At 64.9% G+C, this 21,439-nt stretch overlaps 1 protein-coding gene across 1 annotated transcript; it reads right to left on the bottom strand.

Annotated features, from left to right (window-relative positions):
* Positions 1 to 1,154: 1,154 nt before the first annotated feature.
* Positions 1,155 to 20,848, bottom strand: JUP (junction plakoglobin). Its single transcript, XM_072886029.1, has 15 exons — positions 20,765 to 20,848; positions 10,309 to 10,541; positions 9,043 to 9,296; positions 8,228 to 8,466; positions 7,529 to 7,730; positions 6,756 to 6,900; positions 6,222 to 6,325; positions 4,557 to 4,895; positions 3,977 to 4,132; positions 3,692 to 3,811; positions 3,352 to 3,502; positions 3,105 to 3,226; positions 2,771 to 2,810; positions 2,241 to 2,409; positions 1,155 to 2,019 (listed from the first exon to the last, which is right to left on the bottom strand). The coding sequence occupies exons 2-14, from the start codon at positions 10,532 to 10,534 to the stop codon at positions 2,264 to 2,266; spliced, it is 2,244 nt and encodes a 747-aa protein (XP_072742130.1). The 5' UTR covers positions 10,535 to 10,541; positions 20,765 to 20,848; the 3' UTR covers positions 1,155 to 2,019; positions 2,241 to 2,263.
* Between the last annotated feature and the right edge of the window lie 591 nt (positions 20,849 to 21,439).

Genomic DNA, 21,439 nt, shown 5'->3' with positions numbered 1-21,439 from the left:
CAGTGCAGACACCGCTGTGTGACCCCACTCCCCTCTCCAGGTCCCCCACCTCTGCCCAAGGAGCCCCCGTGCCCCCAGCCCCTCCCCGCCGGATGGGTGCATGGGGCAGAGGTATAAACCCACCAGGGACGTGGGCATCCCGGGGTCACCCCTGTTTCACCCTTCCATCCCCCAGCACATACACCCCAGCAGGCAAAACCCACAGCCCTGCCCCTGCCCGCAGCCTTGCAGGGAGCTGCTGCAGGCAATCTCCTGCCTCCAGGCTCAGCTTGCGCCTTCTGGCCCAAAAAGGTGCCGTGGGAAAGCCCGGGGCAGCCGGCTGCCAGCGGTGGCTGTCCCTGGCCCCGTCCCCATACCAAAGAGGCCGCCAGGCAAATGGGCAGCCCTGAAGTTGGTGGGTAACTTTGCGAACAGACAGTTTCCACCTCCCAGCACGATCCCTGCCTGGCGCCCGGCGCCGCTTTTCCCCATCGCCCTCCCCGGGAGCAGCTGTCAGAGTTAGCATTTCGGCTGAGAATATTTCCTCCTGCCATCTGTTCCTGCTACGAAGCCGGGCTGCGGGAGGAGGCAACCAGGTTTGACTGAGTAAATCACTTTTTTTAACCTGACCTCTCACGGCTCCATGCAGGCTTCACTCCATCAACCAGCGGGGCTCGCTCCTGACCGGCGCGTTTATCCCCCAGAGCTCAATAAAGTGAGCTCTGCGCAGCAGCAGAGAGGAGACGCCGGTGATGCTGCCTAATGAACAAACGTCTTAATTACGGGGAGTTTTCACCCCCTGACAGAGCAGACAGACACCTGGATGGAGCCGGCATGCTAACAACCCAGTACAGCGACAGGCGAGGGAAGGGCTGGCAACGAGTCCGGGTGCAGGGTTGCCGGTGGGAGCTGCTGCCGGTGCCGCGGGGCTGCGAGGGGGTGGCCTGTGCCTCGCCGAGCATCGTCCCCAAGGCACAGGAGGGGCCCAGCCTGCTTGTCCCAGGCATAGCGGGTGCAGAGCATGGGAACGAGCTCATCCCAGGCCATCCAGCCCCACGGGAGGGAACCACCAACACGTGGCCCGAGGAGGACGATGGCCACCTTCACCCCGGCTGCCCCAAGGGGACTCGCTGACCTTCCCCAGCTGACAGAAGAACAGGCTCAGGGCAACACGGGGCTGGGGGGGTTATTTTATTCTTTGCTTTGGTCTATACAAAAACAACTTACAGAAATAATAAAATCTTCCATTCCTGAACCACACTCCAGTAACTGTCCATCCCTTTCCAGTGGAAGCGTTAAACCACCATCAGATCTAGAGCCTCTTTAAAAAATGTGTTAGATAAGGGAGGAGGGGACGGAAACACACCACTCACCAAAAAGAAGGGAAATGGGTTAAAATGTGCAACAGAGATCAGTACAAGGACACGGTTCCTAATGCTGGAGTCACTCCTCTATGGGTACTGGTAGGATAGGCAGGTACACAAAGTCAGCTCCCCAACGGCTGATGGGAAAGAATTAAACCACAGACATCCCGATGGCTAAAACGAAGGTCCTGGGACACGGCACCCTTTGGTTTCAGCAAACTCTGGATTGGCCTGATTAAGTTAGAGTTCGCAGAAAGCAGAGGGTTTTCCCGTGTTAGATTCTTTTCCTAGAACGCTAACACGCAGAACAAACAGTGGGGAAGTTAGAAAGCACAAACTTAAAGACGGCAAAAGCCGTTGGCACCATATTAAAAATAAAAAAGAAATATATATTCATAGAAAAGACTATTTTGCCAATGAAAGGTCGCTAACGGTGCAGGGTTTGTGTGTTTTAAAGCTTCAGAAACAGTATCTTGGATGCTGGATGCGGCAGTAGGTGCTTGAAGCAGTCCCAGGAGGAAGGACCTTCTCCACAGACCCACAGCGAAGAAAAAAATCGAAAAATAAAACCTCTCGTGGGAATGGAAAAGTTTGTCTTCTCAGGCACTTCTGTCTCCCAAGTCCTTCTTGCGAATACTCAGCTCTGGGGCCACCCTCTTCTGTACGGAGAAAACACCTGCACGCAGCAGGAGCGAGCTCCCGTTACTCGACCGAGCGGGGTTTTGGAGGAGACCAGAGCCCAGGGCCCCCCCGAGCCTACGCAGTGATGGGGATACCGACCCACGGCAGCACCGGGGACCCCACGGCAGCACCGGGGACCCCACGGCAGCACCGGGTGCCAGCCGCCAGCCCGGCCTCCCCCAGTCGCCCGCCCCCTGGGTACACGCCAGCAACTACCTGGTGCGGGGCTGCGGGGCGGGTTAGGCGAGCATGTGGTCAGCGAAGGGCGCTCGGACACCGTCGCTGTAGGCGTCCATGGGGTAGTCCCCGTCCATGTCCATGTGCATGTCGATGGGGTCCAAGGGGATGTCACCCGAGTACATGGGGCGGTAGCCGGGGTCCAGCTCTGCAGGGAAGGGACACGGCAACCTCAGCTCCCGCTGGCGAGAGACTGCTCTGGACCTCAGCCACCCTCCTGGTCCCCCCGCCCGGGGCAGCGTGTGGCACATGGCGCTGCAAATGATACAAGGGCCACCCACCCGCCCCAAGCCTCTGGGCCAGCCCAGGCTCACAGGGAAGCGGCTGCGCACGCTCCCCGGGGAGCCGAGCATCCCGCTGAGCGTCCCCAGGCAGGCCGGGCTGGCACTTTGCTAGCAGCCACCCAAGAAAGGTTTTAAAACCAGCCCGGTTTGGTGAAATGAGGCAACTGCCCCACCAGAGCACAGCCCACGAGGGGACCCCGCAGGAAGAGCCGGCGCCGTACTCACCATCCGAGTAGGGCTCGTTGATGGGGATCATGCTCTGAGCCTACGAAAGAAGGTGACACAATTGAAGAGGGGATTCGCGCTCACAGCGCACGATGCTCGGGGGCTACGTGGTGCCGAGCCCCGTCCCAGGTAGCAGGTACCGCGACCCAGGGCTGCGGGAGAGCCGAGGCCACAGCCCGCCCACCCCCTGCCTCCCCCAGTTTGCCGGTCGCTCCTGTCCAAGCTCTGTCTGGAGGCGGCGGCGGCAGCTTTTGGAGGCAGGACGGGGCTGTCCCCAGAGGGCCTGGCCTCCCCAGAGAAAAGGGCTCGTCTCTGCGCCCAGCAGGATGCTCACCGCCTCCCAGGCTGCCGGGTCGTGCTTGAAGAGGGAGTTGGTGAGCTCCACGGAGACGCGCTTCCTGTAGTCGGGGTTCTTGTCCTCCGAGATTCGGAAGAGCACGGCGGCCGCGTAGGTGGCTGCAGGAGAAGGACGGCAGCCTCAGCTCCTGGTGCCGCGCAGCACCGAAGCACCAGAAGATCCAGACCAGCTGCGGCGGGGGCAACGCCAGGTGGGGGACAGCCCCCGGCACGGTGACACTCACCTGTCCCCTCGTTCCTGGAGTGCAGCAGCTCCATCAGCGGAGCCGAGGCCCCCTCCGCATCAATGGCATCTGCCGCCTCCTTGTCCTGGGCCAGCTCGCACAGCACGCCAGCTGCGACGCGCTGGATGTTCTCCACCGGCGAGTAGAGGAGCTGTCAGGAGAGATTAGCGGCAACGTGAAGCAGCCAGCGAGGAGCTGTCGTGCTCCTGATGTAGTCTGACACGCATGGGTGCTGCGAGCCAAGCGCTGCGGCTCCCCGGCCCCGGCATCGTGGGGCTGTGCCCGCCAGCCGGGAGGTGGCAGAGCACAGCCCCCATGTCGTCCCCCCCCAGCCCCTGACCTGCACGAAGAGAGGGATGGTGTTGAGGCGGAAGATCTCCATGCGGTTCATGGGGTCCCGGGCCAGGATGTGCAGTGCCCCCGTGCACCCCTCCACGATCTCCTCCATCTTCACTCCATCCTGCCAGGGGACAAACGCTCAGCCGGGGCACCCCACACCAGGGCACGACCACCCTGAGCACGGGCACAGGCTACGCCCCAGGGACAGGTAGGCTTTTGGGGTGCCAGGCTGTGCCAGGAGCAGGGCAGAGGGGCACCCCTGGCAGACCCTGCCGCCGGGACTCACCGTGTAGGGCTGCTGCGTGCCAGCTGCTACGTGCCGCTGGGCGTCCTGGTGAGCCTTGACCAGCAGCTGGACCAGGCGGGGGATGACGGCGGCCTCCTGGAGCGGGGCATGGTTGGCCGGGCACAGGGCCAGGTTGCGGATCAGGCCTATGGTAGCCTGCAGGACAGAAGAGGGGAAGGAGAGATTAATCTCGACCATGGATCAGAGCAGCATGTGTCCCCCACGGGACTCGCCAGCCGGGCCCCCCTCCCCCTGCCTGTCCCACCCCATCCCCCTCTGCAGCAAGGGCTGACTTCAACTTCCTCCCACACCGGATTCGGCCCCTTCCCCGCGGGGGAGGCCGGGGTGAGCATTGATTCCAGCTGAGCAGCCGGCACGAGCCATTTCCTCCATCAGCTGCCATCAAGGATGCCGCCCAACGGGACCAGAGCGGCAGCGGCAGCAGCCCGCCATCGCTCCGTGCATGGCACCAGCTGCAGACCCCCTCAGCAGCGTGTCCCACCGCGGGCCAGCGGCCGGGGGCTCGCTTGAGCCCAGCCACCGGCCTCCTCTAGCCCCCAACATCCCCCCAGCCCCTTACCTTGACCAGCGGCCACTGGTTGGGCTGGTTGAGGAGCTTGACGATAGCAGGGATGCCGTAGTTGAGCCGCACCGAGTTCTGTGCCATCTCGGCCTCGGGGTGCCGGCTGGTGAGGTGCCGGAGAGCGCAGACGGCCGGCTCAGTGATGTCCTCCTTGTCGCCCGCCCGCAGGATGGTGTGGATCAGGGCCTCCACCCCATTCGACTGCGTCACCAGGGTCTTGTTCTTGCTGTTGTTGCAGGTCAGGTTGGAGAGGGTGCCGGTGGCACAGGTCAGCACGTTCACGTCGTCGGAGCTCAGCTGGTTCACCAGGATCTTGAGGACGCCGTCCAGGCCCTCCTGCGGGAGCGGGGACGGGAGGTCGGACCAGCCCCCCTGCAGCTGGATCTGGGCTCAGCCAGCGGCTGGGTTGCAGCCCCACGCCCATCCCCGGTGTCTCTCGCCCGGCTGTGGGGAGCCAGAGCTGCTCCCCTGGGCCGGGCCGGACACCCGGCCTTGGAGAGGAAGGGCCCCCTCCCGCAAGGACGGCTCCTGCCATCGCAGAGAGGATCCGGCCCCCAGCCGTGCTCTTCCTCCAGACCTGGCCCCCTCCTCCCTCAAGACCCAGGCTTGTGTGGCTGTCCTCGCTGGAGCTCGCACACCCCTTCCTACAGACCCCGGCTCCCCAGCAGCCCCCGTCCCTGTCCCGCGTGCCCCCCGGCTCTGCACGGGCCAGAGCAGGCAGCAATGGCGAGAGGCAGCGTTTGCGTCTCCCACGCCGCGCCTTTCCCCATCCCCCTGCAGCCAGAGCTGCTTCTCCGCGATGCCAGCACGGCATGAGCAACAGGCGCTCCCGACACGTGCAGCTTTGCTTAGAGTTTAACGTCTCCAGCAGCTTTTCTCTTGCTGGGAAGTGCAAACAATGCATCCGCCATTGAGCGGTCCTGGGGCAACCACGGTCCCAGCCATGCCAGCAGGCAGCCAGCAGCAGGGCAGGAAGGAGTTAAAGGCACCGTGGCCACGTCCCCCCCTCAATCCGCAGAGCCAGGGATGGTTACGCGCCAGCCCAAATAGTTTCCACACTGCATCAGGCACTAATCTGCACAGAGAGGCGGCCCCAGCAGATGGGGAACGCATCAGGAGGCAGCAAAGGGCTGGGGAGAGCAACCCCAGAGCAGAGCCCCAGGTCACCCTTGCACCGGCTGCCACTCAGCCCCATGGGCACAACCACCTCGACAGCGGCTCTGACGGCAGCTCCCTCGCCGGGGAAGGAGCCGAGCCGGCAGCCAGCGCCGGGGCAGGCTGCCAGGGGCTCCCCGAGTCAGAGCAAGCAGCAGCCCCGGCGATGCCCCGCTGAGCACGTGAGCGACTGCCGGTGGCCTCGGCCCCCCCACCGGGGACACGGCACGAGCGCTGGCAGCCGGCTGGCGTGGGAAGGGCTGCGGGCGGTAAGCAGCCTCCCACAACGCCGGGCAAACCCCTGCTGCAGTGGGGCTCTGGCACGCACGCTGCCTCGCTCCGCCAGGCACGCTCGCTGCCACAGCCCGCAGGGACCGGGAACGGCACAAGGACGTTGCTTTGGGTTCAGTCTGGCACAAGCAGAGGGCAAGGGGCAGCCTGGCAGCTGGTACCGAGAAGCCTCCAAAACGCCGCGTTGAAGCGCGACTCGGGGTCCTGCACGCTCACCTGTTTGGTAGCCACGTCAGAGAGGTTTCGCAGGGTCCAGAGACAGTTCTGGACCAGCCTGGGGCTGGAGCTGGTCAGGTGCTTGCCCAACGCCTGCATGCCGCCTGCCGGGGAAGGAGACACCCTTGTGTCTGTAACACCCAAAGCTGTAAACACCCAAAGCTGCCCCAGCAGAGAGGAGAAGGGAGAGGCGGTGGGTCTGCGTGGCGAGCGCGGGCTGGGCACCACCCGACTGATGCCTCCAATGCACAATGCCACCTCATGGCTTAGCAGAGGCTAAATGCGGTGGGGGAAGAGGGCTCCCAGCCGGCCAGCTGGGCCAGATCCTGCCCAGGCACAGGGCCAGGAAAGCACCTCAGCAGCCATTCAGAGCAAGAAACCAGGCCACACGCAGGTGGTTTCACCTGGCTGCGCAAGGCATCTGCCTGTCTCGCACATCAGCTGTGAGACGGCACCCTCAGCCGCATCATCCTGACGCCACCATCCTCCTCCTCTTCGACACCAGCTCTGCCGCAGCCCCCCAGCCCCTCTTACCAGCCTCAACGATAGCGGGCTTGTTGCTGGGACACACCGACAGCACCTTGAGCACCCGGCTCGTGGTCCAGAGCAGCTTCTCGTAGTTGTAGCTGCGCATGATCTGCACCAGGGCCTGGGGTCCTCCGTTGGCCAAAATAATCAGCTGCAAGACAGAAGGGGCAGGGTCAGGGCGTGCGGCAGCTCCGCGCTGCTGGGACCATCGCTCTGGTTTCCCCAGCTCGTGCCAGGACACAACTCGGGCAGGAGGTCCGACCCCTCGGCGTGCAGGAGAGCTTCGGGTCACCCCCGCCGGGGCCGTACACTGCCACTGCCCCCCCGGCCACCCCAGCCCTGCGCGCCGGGGTCCCTCGCCCCACGCGGGACGGGCAGCAGCCCCCCACCCAGCCAGCGTCAGAGCAGGTCGAGGGACCGAACCTCCGCGAGAGGCTGGGACGACTCGTGCATAGGAGGAGAGGAGCAGCCAAAGAACAAAGATAGAGGCAGTGCCCGGAGCAGCAGAGGGAGAAACCCAGCTGAGCCGATCTGCCGGCCAGACTGGGACAGTCTGGGCTTTCGGGGACGCTCCACCTGCGCAAGGTCGGACGCAGCAGCGTGCAGACAGCACAACTGCTCCGCTGCCAGCTGCGGCCGGGGGCACACGGGCCGAGAGGGCGGGAGCCCCCACCCCTGCGCTCCCGGGCTTCCGTCTGCAAGGAGCAAGGTTGGGCAACTGCCCCCGTCCCCGCCTCCCCCGGTAGGACCCCGGGGCAGGCCAGGCTCTCCGGGCCCACCTTGCTCTCCTGGTTCCCGTAGGCGAGGAGCTGAAGGCAGTCGGTGGTGATAGCCAGGAACTTGGGGTTGTTCTTGTTCAGCAGGGGAACCATCTTCTGCAGGCCGTCTGCCAGGCGCACAGCCATCTTGGCCCCTTCCTGGTAGAGCAGCAGGTTGTGCAGGGTGGTGATGGCGTAGAAGAGGACCGACTCGACCGGCGAGCTGCAGGCAGGCGGCACAGAGCCACGTCAACGCGGGCAGCTGCCTCCGGGCTCACCAGGCCGCCAGCGGAGCCCCCAGGGCTGCCCCGAGCCCCAGCTCCCACCCAGCGCCCTGCAGCAGGACCCGGTGCGAGGCTGCCGTGCCGCATGGCCCCGGGGCCGCCCTCCAGGAAGGGACACCTCCTCCTCCTCCTCCTCCTCGGGGCAGAGCAGAGACCGAGCCCTGTCTCCATGGACAAGGCAGCGTGGGGGGCTGCTCCCCTCCTCCTGCCCCCGCACGGGCTCCAAATGCAGCAAACCCCTGGGGCTTTCGCAGGCTAAAAGGCTCAAGGTCTCCCACGCCCTTGTTTTGGCGTGAGCAGAAGGAGGACCCGCGTCTAGGGGCAGCACAAGCCCTCCCCTCCTCTGCCCCCAGCCCAGGCACTCGCCCGGCTGCCAGCCTGGGAGGGACCGCTCGGCTCTGCCGACCTCTCAGGACCCCCCACCGGCACCCCATACCTCAGCATCCTGACGAGGGCCGGGATGCCGCCGGACTTAAAGATGGAGAGCAGGCCCTCACGGTGGTGCGAGAGGTTGTGCAGGATGCTGGTGGTGCAGCGGGCCGTGTCCAGGTCGCTGGTGCTCTGCATGGTGCGGACCACGGCCGCCACGATCTGGGGCGACTGCATCAGGGCACGGCGCGACGCCTCTTTCTTGGAGAGTTGGTTGACGATCATGGCTGCTTTGCTGACAACCACCTGAGCGGGGAGAGAAGCCGGCAGGTGGGAGGGGGTCCTGCTGCCACCCATCGCAGCAGGGACAGGAGGGATCCCACTCTTGCCGGCCTGGGGCTGCCGCACATCATGCCGGGCAGAGCGGTGCCGGAGCGGCAGAGCCGGCACAGCCAGCACAGGAGAGGATTGCTATTTTTAACAATCCTCATCCATGCTGCTCCAGGAGCTACACCGCATTCCGCAGCGGCGGGCAGCCTACGGTGGGGTCCACGGAGCACAGGCGTGCCGCAGGGACGGGCGGGGGGGCTGGAGCACCGAGAGCCAGCAAGAAGCACTCGGCGTCTGTGCAAGGCAGGGCAGGAGAGCCGTGCCAGAGCAGCAAGGACAGGCTGCGGAGCTGCGGGTGGGCAGAGGCGGGCTCAGTCCCGTTGCAGCACAGAGGCGACCGCAAAGCTTTGCCAAGAGGAAGGAGCCGGGTGGCAGCCGCGGAGCCCCGTGAGGACGGGAGCCCGGCTGTGGTACCGCAGCTGCGGAAGCGTGCCCCGTGAGCCCGGCAGCCGAAAGCCCAGACACGCGCGCGGGCAAACCAGGCTTCCTTACCGGGTCCTCATCGTTGAGCAGCTTGGTGAGCTCCGGGATGGCACGGGTGGCCAGCTCGGCATCGTCCTGGTAGTTGATGAGGTGCACAATGGCCGATTTCAGCATCTGCGAGGGCTCTGCCAGGCGCTGCACGTTGGTCTGCTGCCCCTCCAGCTGGGTGGTGATGAGCAGGGAGCGGTCCTCCACCGTCTCGGGGTACATGGCAGCCCGGACACGCTGGGCCCGGGTCATGGCCAGCTGAGCCTCCATGTCCGCTGCAGGGGGAGATGGGGAGGCAGCGTTAGACCCGGGCTCTCTCCGAGGAGCACTCCCAGCCCTGCTTTCCAATTTCAATTAGCTGAGCCAGAGCTTAGCGCAACGACACCGGCAACGTCAGCAGTCCCCGCGCGCTCTGCAAGGAGCCGGTGCTTCAAAGTGTAAACAGATACGGCAGCACAGAGATAAGACAACACTCAATTAGGCAGCATGATTAGGCAGTTGTCACACAAGGCCCATTAATTAAAAAATTAAGGATATTTGCAACTTGGGACCAGCTGGCACTGGGTATTAGGAGGACACGGAGGCCTTCCCCATCGAGGATGCCGGGACAAGCGCGACCCGAGGGGCAGAGATGCTGCAGCAGCCGCCCGCAGCGCCCACCTCTGTGGCACAGGGACCACGCGGGGCTCGGGAGGGCTCGTCCCTCTCCACGGGGCTCTGCCTCCCCAGGGGAGCTGGAGATTAAACCTTCCAGGGCCGACTGCTGACAGAGGAACCGCAGAGGTGAGCGGAGCAAACCAGCCCTCTTTTAAGGGATAAAGCCGGGGGAAGCGTCTCCTTTGGCTTTGGCGGCTGCATCTCTGCCTGCTTCACCCTCGCAGCAGCGGGAGAAGATGGGCTGGCCGGTGGGGCTTTACGGCACATGCCGGCAGCTCTGCCAGCCGCGCTGAGACAGGTTTCCCGAGCAGGCAGACAGGCAGCAGAGCAGACGGCCGATCCGTGGGCCGGGATCAGCTGTTCCTATCTCGAGCCAACCCACCGGCGCGCTCGGATGTGCGTGCACAGCTCAGCACCAGTGCGGGCTGGCTGCGCGCCACCCCTACGCAAGAGCCTCTCGGAGCAGGGAAGGAGGACAGGAGGGAGCGTATTTTAGGCAGTAACAACTCCCAGGGTGTGGAAGGCGGCATGGAGGAGCGCCCAGAAGGAGCACGGCTCGTGGGAGAGGCGGGGGGAAGGCAGGAGCGGAGCAGCTGGGCTCGCGGACGTGCCTGGCCCTGCAGCCCCTACCTTGCGCTTGGCTCTGGCCCTGGCTCCCTCCCTGGCAGTAGCTCGTGGTGGTCGTCTTCTTGATGGTGTACTGCTTCCCGTAGACCTCGTCATCGTCCCCGAGGCACTTGCTGCTGACAGAGGGCACCTGGGTGTTGACGCCGGAGTGGATGCCCGAGTCATAGGTGTAGGTTTGCTGCCACTCCGTCACCTTGATCGGCTGCTCCATCATGTTCATCACCTCCATGGCTGCTCTGTGGGGCAGGGAGGGGAGAAGTTAAGTCTCCAGAGCCCAGGTCACCGCAGGACCCTCCTGTCCCTCTCCTGCACCGAACCACGTAGCAGACCCCCGCGCGGCAGCCGACCCCTGCGCGGGCCAGGAGCAGATCGAGCAGATCGCTATCTGCCCTCCTCCCCCACGCGAGATGAAAGGCAGCACCGGGATGACGAACCCACAGCTCAGCACTTTGCTGCTCGTGTTCAGACATGAACCGCGGCTGCAACCGGCGCAGACCGCGCGCGGCTGGCTGAGCCGTCAGCCAGCGCCTGCCACGCAACGCCGCGTCTCACCGCCTCGGCGGCGAAGGTGTGAGCGGGCTCTGCCCGGTATGGAGGGACCCCGCAGCCAGGCCCCCCCTGCTCCAGGCTCTCCCGGCTGCCCACAGGCTTTTTAAAGACCAGTTTCCGGAGACAGGACCTGGCAGAGAGCTGGGGACAGCCACAAGGCTAGAGCTCCAAGAATAAAACGAACCTTTTTAGAAGCCCTCTGGGACACTCCTAAAGCACCTAAAAATAACCAAGCAAAGCCACTGGCTCAGCTCTCCCGTGGGTGCTCAGCACCACAAGCGCCCATGGCGTGGCCCGGGGCCGGGTGCTCCCCGTGCCGTGCCGAGCACCACGCCGCAGCTGCGCGGTGCCAGGACAGGGCAGCCCAGCACATCCCAAAACTCAGGCCAAACCAGCCAAGGTTTCGAGCAGGGCTGGGTTTCCCTTGTCTTTAATTTGGGGATGCAGGGGGAGGGAGGCTGGCTCCTGGATTAACCCCCGAGCTCACGGGGGCAGGCAGACGCTGCAGGGGTGTGAGTCACCAGCCCCACATCCAGCCCCCCCGGCACAGCCAGGAGCGGAGGGATGGAGGCAGGCAGGGACAGACGGACACAGCACCCGGCCAGCCCACCACCCAGGCACCCGCCGGGATTCCTGCCCCTTCCTCTGGCCGCACAGGAGGCTGCGCAGGGGTGGGGATGAGTCAGAGTTTCAGAGGCGATAAGAGGCGAAGGGAGCAGCTGCCGCCCGGCATAGCTGGGCGCAGCAGCAACCGCACTTCCAAACAGAGGCATAATTACCACCTCCACCGACACTGATTCATGCACCAAGCTGGACCAGGGCAGCCGCGCACCCCTGGCTCCCCTCCAGCAGCCGGCACAGCTCAGGGCTCGCAGGGACCAGCCAGGCTGGTGCATCAGCCTTGGGCCCCAGCACCCTCCTCGGGGGAGCAAGGGGAACAGGGGACGAGCCCCCCGCCGTGCCGGCGGCTGAGTCAGGGCGTCGGGTGGCGGCCGAGGACGCAGCTTGTGCGGGGCGGCCCGGCAGGGCATGGCACGCATGGGCTTGGTGCGGCTCGCCCCAGCGCTGCCGGCTGTTCCCAAGGAGCGGCCGAGCCCTCGCGAGCGGCACAGGCTGGCGCTCACAGGGAAACATCCCAGCCTGGGCACACTCATTCCCAGGGAGCAGCGGCTGGGTGGGAGGCAGGAGCCCTGCCATACTCTCGTCCCCCCGGCGGGATGCATCCTGCATCCCACCGTGTCCACGCCCCCTTCCCGGAGCCGCTGAAGGGCGCTGCTCCTGTCAATTCAATATTTTTTGAGCTGTCAAGCAGCAATCTGCAGACTAAGTACTGCTCTGGCTTTAATGGGTTGTGCATAATGCATGTTTATAAGGCAGCAAGAGAGGGACCCACTAATGGAGGCCAGCAGGGGCGGATCATTCCTGGGCGCGGGCAGGAGCTGGGGTTTCCGTTCGGTGCGGCAGGGCGGTGCATGACGCACGGCGCTGGGGGCGAGCCCGGCTCCGCTCCCCACCCCATGCCAGAGCAGGGTTCGGCCAGGAGAGCCCCCGTGGCAAGCGGGGAGCGCCCCAGTGCCGCACACCCCCTGTGTGTATTCATGAGCTGTTGCATCGGTGTTTGGAAGAGCAAGTCCTCCCAGCTGGGTCACCCTGGCCATGGTGACAGAGCCTCCAAGTTGTGTCGGGAAGCCTGAGAAAAGCAATGCCAAAGCGTGCCCGAGGAAGCATGGCGGGCAGGAGAGCGCTCCGCTGGCACCGGCGGGGCGAGGCGGCGCAGGAGCTGGTGTGAGCCATCGCGCATCCCAGCCAGGAGCTGGCGTGCGGAGCCCTGGCAGCGGGGCTACGGCCAGAGGGACCCGGCACCCCCAGGATGACACTGGAAAGCTGCCCTGGACAGGGTGGGCAAGGGGAGAGCGGAGCCCAGGGCAGGAAAGCTCCCTGCACCACAGAGGGGGGTGTAAGGGACCCCCGAGCACCCACCCCAGCCAGGGCAGGGACCTCCAGGCAGCAGCGAGCTGGAGCTGGTGCTACCTGCACCGTCAGTCGACCGGTAACAGTGCTCTACAATTTACAGGCGTTTGACAGGCACTTAATTTTTCAAACCTCTGTGAGTTCAGCTCAGACACCGGCTTCTTACAGAGCCCTGCATTATGCATGAGCCACCCCCTCCCCACCCCCTCTGTCTGCACCGCCAGCACCCCAGAGACATCAAAAGCCAGAAAAGCTCCTCAGAGCCCAGACACAAGCTCAGATGATCAGCCCCAGACAAGCTCCAAGCAGGAGAGTGGGTCCAAGCTAATGAGCACCGCGTCAGACCCGTCTGAGCACGGCACCCTGCAGCGGGGGGAGAGGGGCCACCGGGGCTGGGCGTTACACAGCTCGGGGGACTCTCCATCCCCAGGAGCCCCCCAGAAGGGACCACGGGCGCCTCGTTAAACACAGCCCCCGTCCTCCCCCTGGAGCGTCACCCCGCCAGCAGCCCTCGCGGGTTTGCTCGCCACCGCAGGCAGGCAGCGAGGCCGGCAGCACCCAAGGTGACAGAGCCAAGTGGAGCAAATATCAGACACTCCAGCGGTGAGCAGTGACATTTTCTGAACCCTGCGTCAAGCATCCTCTGCTCGTCACTCAGCGAGGGCCAGACGCCCAACACGAGCTTCTCCCCCGTCCTCCACAGCCGGGCTCTGTCCCCGGATGTCCTCCCTCCTCCTCAGCAGGATGCGAGCGAGACGGGCGGCCCCCCGGGCAGGGGATGCTGGTTACGCCCGGGTTCACCTTCAGCAGGAGATGCTCACCAGCGACGCTTTTGGTGGTGAACGGCTGCAGTGGGGCAGGACCCCTGCCATCCCCAGCGCCCCAGGAAGTGGCAAAGGGGAGGGCAGCGGTTCATGCAGGAGGGAGAAGCCAGGGGTATTTAGGGCACACGTGAAAATACCTGCCCCGGAGGGGTCAGCTGTGAGCATGGGGGATGCTTGGGTGGGCTCCAGCCCCCTCCACGACCAGGCCCGTCGGAAGGACAATTGCTGCTGCGCCTGGCCCTTATCTCCCTCCCACCGGGCTGCTATTACCAACAGCGGTACCACCAAGCCCTGGCTGAGCCCCCCTGCCTGCACAGAGCTGGGACCCCCAGGGAAAAAGGGCTCATGCCCAGGAACAGCGACAAACCCCCCAGGAAACAGCGAGGCAGACGTGGGGGACCCCACAGAGGGGACAGGAGGTTTGGGGGAGCACCTCCAATGGCCCCGGGTGGGACACGGGGCTGGCAGGGGCTTCAGCCACCCCCCACGCAGGGGAGAGCCAGGAGAAGATTAATGCCTCTCCCACCACTTCCCGCAGCCAGGAATGCCGGGGAAGGCAGAGGAAGCTCCCACGGCTGTAAGGCACCGGCCAGCGGCTCATCCGCCCCCAGAGCCATTTGATCGGCATCCAGGCGGCATCGCCCCCCCAGAGACACCGTCTGCGGAGGAAGTCTCCAGCAAACACATAGCCCTGGGCCTGACCAGCCCTTCCCTCCGGCTGCCAGGAGAAGCCTTCGGCCTCACGCAGGCAGGACACAGCCGCCAGACTTACAGCTGAGCTGCCCAGAACAGCAGCAGGGAAGCCATGAATGCTGCTTCATGCAAGAATAGTTATTGCCCGGGGACATCTTGGGGGGCAGCGGTCCCTGGGGTGAGCAGCCATGACCCTCAACAGGGGGGTCACCCCTAAGTGAGCAGGCGGGGGGCACAGAGCATCCCCACATCCCAAGTCCCAGGCAAGGGCTGCACAGAAGCAGGCACCAGGACCTGGGGGTCAGTGGGTGCGAGAGGCAGCCCGAGCACATCACGTGCACATCACTCCAGCCTGCCCTCACCCCTGTGCGGAGCACGCTGTGCTGCCCAGCCCCGAGCAGCATGGGATGCCGGCCGAGGGGCTGCCGGAGCCGTCTGCAGGCCCCATCCTTGCACGCATCCTTCCCAGCCCCACCGGGAACAGAGCGCGGCAGCGCTGGAGGTGCCCCCGCTCAGGAGCCGCACCGTGCAAGGGGGTGAGCTTGGCTGCAAGAACCATGTGAGCAATTGTAATTACAGTCACTTAGGCTTTTAAGACCAGGAAAGAGGCAGTTAAGGCAATTCAACAAACGCAATGCGAGAAGAGACTATTTTAGAAGCACTTATGCTACACACAAGCCATCTCCGGTCCTCCCCACCCGCCTGGAGAAGCCAGGGGATCAGTGACCACTTGCTCAGACAGCGAGGCTGGGGGAGAGCAGCCTCGACAGCCAGCAGCAGCGGAGCCCTCCCAGGGGCAAGGGCACCCGGGGCTTGGTGCACCCGGGAGAGCTGCACCCCGAGGTCCCCCATCACTTGCAACCCCTTGCCAAGAAGCACCACCATCGCACCGATGGCTAATGAAGCTGGGGCAGCGCTAACGAAGCTCCCGCAGATGCTGCAACAGACCCAACACCGTACAAAATCTTCACTGGTTTTGAAGAGGATCCCTCGCAGGAACACGCAGCAGGAGGAGGCAGAGAAAGAAGCTTTTCAAGACCTCACCAGCATCAATGGGAAGTGTTAGAGTCAGATCCCAGCTACCACGAGCCCTTTCAATGGGGCTTTACAGTGAAGATAAGTGGAAGAATTCAAAGGGGAACGAGAGCAGCTTGAAGTTTAATGAGGAGATGGGCAACCGGCCTCTCGTTAGAAAGCAGGCTGTAACGGCCGCCCCAGCCCCACACACAAAGGAGCCGATGGCCTTTGTTCGTCGGCATTCGCACGGCCGGAGCAGCACCCAGCCGCCCCAACAGCTCTGACAACTTCAGGTCACTCGGGGAGGGCAGCGAGGGGTGCAAGAGCTGCTCTTCAGACCCAGGCTCCCTCACTGGAGGAGGCTCTAAAACCCTATTTATTTTCCAGCTGCTCCTGATGAGGTTAAGTTTGAGCTGCGGAAAGCCCCGCGCAAAGCCCCCGCTCCCACTATTCAGGCAGCACCAGGGGTGCCGCATCCCCCCCCGAGCACGGCAAGACCAGGCTCTGGCCCTGGCAGCGCGGTGCCTCCACCACGACCTGCCCTGCTCAGCTGATGCTCTCCATCAAAGCAGAGCACATTCCCCAAGCCTCTGGAAGTGCCTCGCCTTCACCCGAATTAACAGCTACTGACAGCTCCAGCACACGCCAAGTCCAGGCTGTAACATTTTGGCACTTCACATCCCAAAATGACAAGGTATTAGCCATCAAGTGCTTTCCCATTGCGACAGCACATGCAATGCCGGGCACGACACCCACCCTCCCGCAGCACACCGAGGGGCAGCCGAGCCCTCGCACGGGGCACCACGGCCCCGGGAACCGCCAGGCACCCGGGGTTGGTGCAAGAGCTGTGCCAAAGCACCGCCTGCTGCACCACGGCTCGGGCTTCCCCAGGGAGCGCCGCTGCCCACGCCGCGCCCTGCCGCAGCCCCAGCTCGCCCAGTGTTACCTCCCTGCCCCACATGCCCAGCACTGCTGGGCACCGGCACGGATCCAGCAGCTCTGTTGTGCCCTGATCTGGGGACAGCTCCCCCTTGCACAGCTCGAGTGCCATGCCTGGCCGGCTCTGCCTGCACGGGCAAGCCCCACGGCAGGACCCAGCCCAGGGAGGGGTTCCCAAGGACATCCACATGCCGAAGACCCATCGTGGGGTCTCTGGCAGAGCATCTCCCCTCCCCACATCCCTGCTCGCTGGCACAGACACCACCATCCACAGAGACCCGCAGAGACAGCGGGACGGGGAGGACCCACGTGGGCACACCCCTTCCTCAATAAAAGTTTGCCGATCTCATTAGAAACGCTGCTGGGAAAGATGGGAACTCGCCACTTGTCCAGGGAAAGGAGAACTGGCATGATGCAATTAATCACAATAACTCCATCTGGATAAGAAAAAGTAATCATTATTTTGTTTTAAAGAGCACAAAGAACAAGTTGTCCTTTAAGAACACAATAATTGCAGGCTTTAAATTTAGGCTTTGAGGCTTGCAGGCTGTTCCCAGCTCCAGTCATGGTGTCCAGAAACACGGGATTTTACCACCTGGCCCTGATGCTGCCAGAGGAGCCGAGGCAGCAGGGAGGGACACAGGGCTGCTGAGCCCCGGCTTAATTTCTCCATCCAATTGCATTACATCTGTAAAGTTCAGACGCTTCACAAGAAATTATCACCAACACCCGTCAGCACCCGGCCTGTCGGAGCAAGTTAATGATTTGTCACCAGGGCTCTGCCTGCGCGTCACAGCGATTACGGCAGGGCTCCTTACAGCAGCCAAAAGTCTCTCCCCCACCAGCAAAGCACATGCACTTTACCCAGCCATCCACCCCCAAACGCCACGCGGGACCACGGCGCATCCCACACCACAGGGTCCGCGTCTCCAGCACCGGAGCAGGCTCCCCTCCGGGAGGGCACTGCTGCTCACTCGCCCGCGCCGCCTCCTGCGGGTTTGATCACCCAGGCGTGGGATATTTGGGAAACACCGAACATCCCACCGCCACCCAGCCGCCAGGGTCAGCTCCTACTTGGGGTCTTGGAAGGAGACCGAGGACTCCTTCAGTTCAAACACCGAGGGGCAGACGTCGTGGGGGTGCCCGACAAGCCCCAGCATCCGCAGGCACAGCACAAGGCTCCTGCCCTGTTTGCAAAGTGATTGTGGAGCAGAGCGACGGAGGCATGTTGAAATGCCTCCGGGCCTGTCAGCAGCCACAGCAAAACCCGTCAGGGCTGGCATATTTAGAAGGGTATTTCAAACCTCTGCCTGATTAGAAACATCTTCATCTCCCCCCGCAGCCGTCAACCAGCCGTGCGGCATTCCCGCGCCAGAGGCGGGAAGCGGATGGGGCCAGGAGCTCTGCCCACCGAGGCACCTGCGCACAGGAGCCTGTGTGGCTCCGAAGCCAACCCAGTTTAAGCACAGACGTGGTGTTTAGCTGCTTAGGTCAGGTTTTAAGGCTTCTTTGGAGAGGGAGTACTTGCATCTTCACACCCCCGCTGTCCTCCGCCGCTTCACTAAACAGTGTCCACGGGGAAGGGGGGTAAACCCAACCCTCCCAAAGCAGAGAACGCTGCAACGATTCAAGGCACCAATGCAGCCCTGGTGTCCTCCTGAGCTGCCATCCCAGCTGCTTCCATCCGCACAGACCGACCTGAGACACCCCACAGTCTCACGGGACTGAGAGCCGCCACCACCCAAGCCCCAGCTCTGGGTGATGCTGGGTGCCCCACACACCCTGTCTAGGTGGGAAAGCACCAGCTGAAATCAAGGTAAAAGCTGAAGTCCAAGGTAGGCTTGTACTGTTTCAATAGAAATTAAATTTCTTTTTAACTTCTGTTAATTAGAAGCCAGCCTAATTTAAACCTTCAAGACTAGCGCAAGCCTTGGTACAGATACTGCAATTAAAGTCTTGCAAGTTCTCTGCAAAGAGCTGCCGCTTCCCCAGCTTGCAAAGCGGGGGCCAAGGGCAGCTCCGCTCCCCAAGGCTCTGCCATCTGCGAGCGGCAGCACACCCGGCAGGAGCACCGTCTTAAACCCCGGAGATCTGGAAGTGCGATAAAAAGCCAAATCCCATCAAGTGCTCCCACACCAAACCACAGCCTTGAAGGGAAGCCACCGTCACAGGAGCAGCCTCAGCCGAAAGAGCCCTACAGCTGCACCACAGTTGCCTGCCCCAGCTGCTAGAGCTGATTAAGGATTTCAGGTGGGGGAAACAAAGGGGAGAGTTAATGGGATTAGGACAGCACCGAATATTACACTGAAATACAGCACTGGGACCAGAGGGGAAATTCTCCAAGGTCCCCAGCTGCAGCCAGGCCACAGCCACCCACCCTGCTGAGGTGGTCGGTGCTCCGGGGACAGTGCATAAATCGCTCGCATGCCCAGCCCCGGCAGACCCCCCCAGCAGCCTGGCTCGGCCCCACCGGGATGCACGCGCTTCCTGGAGCCGGTGAGGACACGCCACATCGCCCAGACAATAGACCGTAAACGCCATTGTCTGGAAGGGAGAGCCCTGCTGCAGCCACCCCCACCTTCCCCCAGCGCCCCGTGAGCCCCCCGAGCACTGGGGACCCACGTCTCCCCCAGCACCCGCACAGGAGCCAGCCCTGGAGCGGAAAACACCCCTCAGCCACTGATGCCAGGAGCTCTGTGCATTCCCATCCTGACGGCCAACTTGTTTAAGCCAAATTAGCAGTAAAATGGTTTTTTCATGACACTTTATGGAAATCCTCCAAAGCGATGAACAGTTACAGGCTTCAGATGTGCAAAGACTGTTTCATTGGGCACCCTGCATCCTTCCAGCCGACTCTGATAAAACACCAACAAAGACAAGAAAGGGACCTTAAAATCTCCCCAGCCCCGTTACTGGCTGGGCCAGACACCCACTCCTCCCGAGAGCAGGGCCAGGAGCGGACCCCGCGGGCACCGCACCCGCCCTGGATGCGGATGACAGCCCTGAGCGAACGCCCCCGGCAGCCCCGGCACCGCTCCAGCCCCGTCCCCGCGGCAGCTGGCAGGGAGACGCTTCGCCCCCGGCTCCCCGCCAGCCCGATGGCAGACAGACGCGAGACCGACGGGTGTCGGGGCTGGCAAGCGGCACCAGCACCAAAACCAGCACGATGTGGGCTGGAACAGGAGGTGCAGCAACCGCAGGGGCCAGACCCAGCTGGGTCATGGGGCATCCCCGGTCCCCACCACCCTTCCGGCGTGGGGAAGCCAACAGGGAACATCACCTGGGGCTCGCCCAGGCACCCCGACAGCATCACAGGAGAGCCAGAGCCCGCAGCCTGGCAAGAGCAGGCGCAGGCCGCTGCCTTCGCAGGTCACCCAGGACCATCCCCGGCAGGCGGCCGTGCCCTCTCGGCAAGCATGCACATTCCTCTGGCGGCACAAGCGTCTCTCCAAGTTGCTCGTACGACAGCCTACGGTTTCCTTCTGCGGGCAACTCCCAGCAACATTTCAGCGTTATCCTTTCATCTGCGCTGTAAACCTGATTAATTAAGCTAATCGCTCAGCTAACGCAATTAGAGTGCTCTCTCCTCTCCAAACACCAGACAAAAAGACAGCCGAGTTTCGCTGCCCCCGCCTCTCCCTGCGTGGATAGCTGCTGCCAGCCACTCGCGGGGGGGCTCAGCTGGGAACCCCCCCCCCGCCGAGCAGAGCGGTGCCCGGCACCCCTCCGCCCCGGGCGGCACCGGGCCGCCCCGGCTCCTTCCCGACCCCCTCGGCCCCCCGGCCGGGGCGGCCCGGGGAAGCGCCCTGCGGAGCCGGGCGAGGGCAGCCCCCGGCCCGGCGGGCGGGGACGGCAGCGCCGAGGGGCCGCGGGGCCGCCATCAGGTGCGACTCAGGGCGCGCCGGCCGCGGCACCGAGCAGCCACGGTTTGCGCAAGAGCCCCAGGGCCACCTGGGCGAGCAGCGCGCCAGGGCCTCGCCCGCAGCCCCGCGACTCGGAGCGCGGCCGGGCGGCGCCGGGGACGAAGCCGCCGCCTCGCACCGAGGCGCGGGGGCACAACTTGCAAACTCGCTCCCGCAGCGCCGGGCGGGCAGCGAGGGCCGGGACGGCCCGGCCGCCCGCGGGGGCTCGCCCCGGGGACCCGCCCGACCGGATCCGCGCAGGCTGGGCTCGGCCGCCGACAGCCGCGGCGCTCGCCCCGGCCCCACGCGGGACGAGCCGGGCCCACGGGCAGCACACGGCTCCGCCGCCTGGGGGGAGCCCTGCCCCGGGCGGCGGCGGGACCCAGCCGGGGCGCCTGGTTCCTCCCAGCCCCGCACGGCGCAGCCCGCCCAGCCCCGGCGCTGCCCAGCCCCGGCGCGGCGCTGCCCAGCCCGGGACGCCCGCCCGGCCCGGCCCCCCCCGGCTCCGGTCCCGGCCCGCCGGGCGCTGCAGCGGCGGCCCCGGCCCGGCCCGGCCCCGCTCACCTGCGCGGCGGCTCCCCCTGCGCGGACACTGCCGGCCGCCCCGCTCCTGCCCGAACAAAAGGCGAGCAGCGCCCCGCGCGCCGCCCCGCCCCCGCCCCGCCCTGCCCCGCCCCGGCACACGCCCCGCCCCCGCGCCGCCGGGTCGCTATTGGACCGCCCGCCCGCCCGTCAACTCCGCGGCGGGCCGGGCACCGCCCCCGCCGGACGTGTTTATCCGCTCTCCATTGGCGGGGGCGCGGCCGCCCCGCCCTTCGCCGGCAGGCGATTGGGCAGCGGGGCGCGGCGGCGGGCGGGGAAGGGCGCGGCCGCGAGGGGGACCACCTGGGTGACGTCACGGGGCGGGGCGGGGCGGGGGCCGGGGCGGAGCCAGGGACCCTCCCCTGGGCAGGGGGCGGGGCCGGGACGTACCTGGGCAGGGCGGGGCAGCCCCGGGGGTGCGGGGGGTGCGGGGGGTGCGGGGCCCCTCCCCCGGCGGGGTGTGCACGCGGCGTGCAAAGACCCCCCCAGGGCAGGCGTGGGGTGCCGGGACCCCTGCGAGGGAGCTCGGGCACCCCACGGCCTCACCCCTGCGTGTCCCCGCGGGCAGCGCCCGCCTCTCCCCACGCACCTCGGGCGTCGCCCGTGGGCTGCAGACACGCCGGTCCCGCGGGGGCTGCAGCATCGCTCTGCGGCCGG

This window comes from Ciconia boyciana, chromosome 22 (genome assembly GCF_034638445.1).
Source record: "Ciconia boyciana chromosome 22, ASM3463844v1, whole genome shotgun sequence".
Lineage (NCBI taxonomy): Eukaryota > Metazoa > Chordata > Aves > Ciconiiformes > Ciconiidae > Ciconia > Ciconia boyciana.
The sequence above is the reverse complement of the archived record's forward strand: the minus strand, read 5'-3'. Positions and strand labels throughout refer to the sequence as shown.

Bases quoted from the DNA above. Each gene is read 5' to 3' on its own strand.
- JUP (XM_072886029.1), bottom strand. From the start codon at position 10,534: ATGGAGGTGATGAACATGATGGAGCAGCCGATCAAGGTGACGGAGTGG. The intron at 9,297-10,308 runs GTAGGGGCTGCA...CTCCCCCTGCAG, and splicing joins GGGCCAGAGCCAAGCGCAAG to CGGACATGGAGGCTCAGCTG. The intron at 6,326-6,755 runs GTAAGAGGGGCT...CTTCCCCGGCAG, and splicing joins GCCCGCTATCGTTGAGGCTG to GCGGCATGCAGGCGTTGGGC.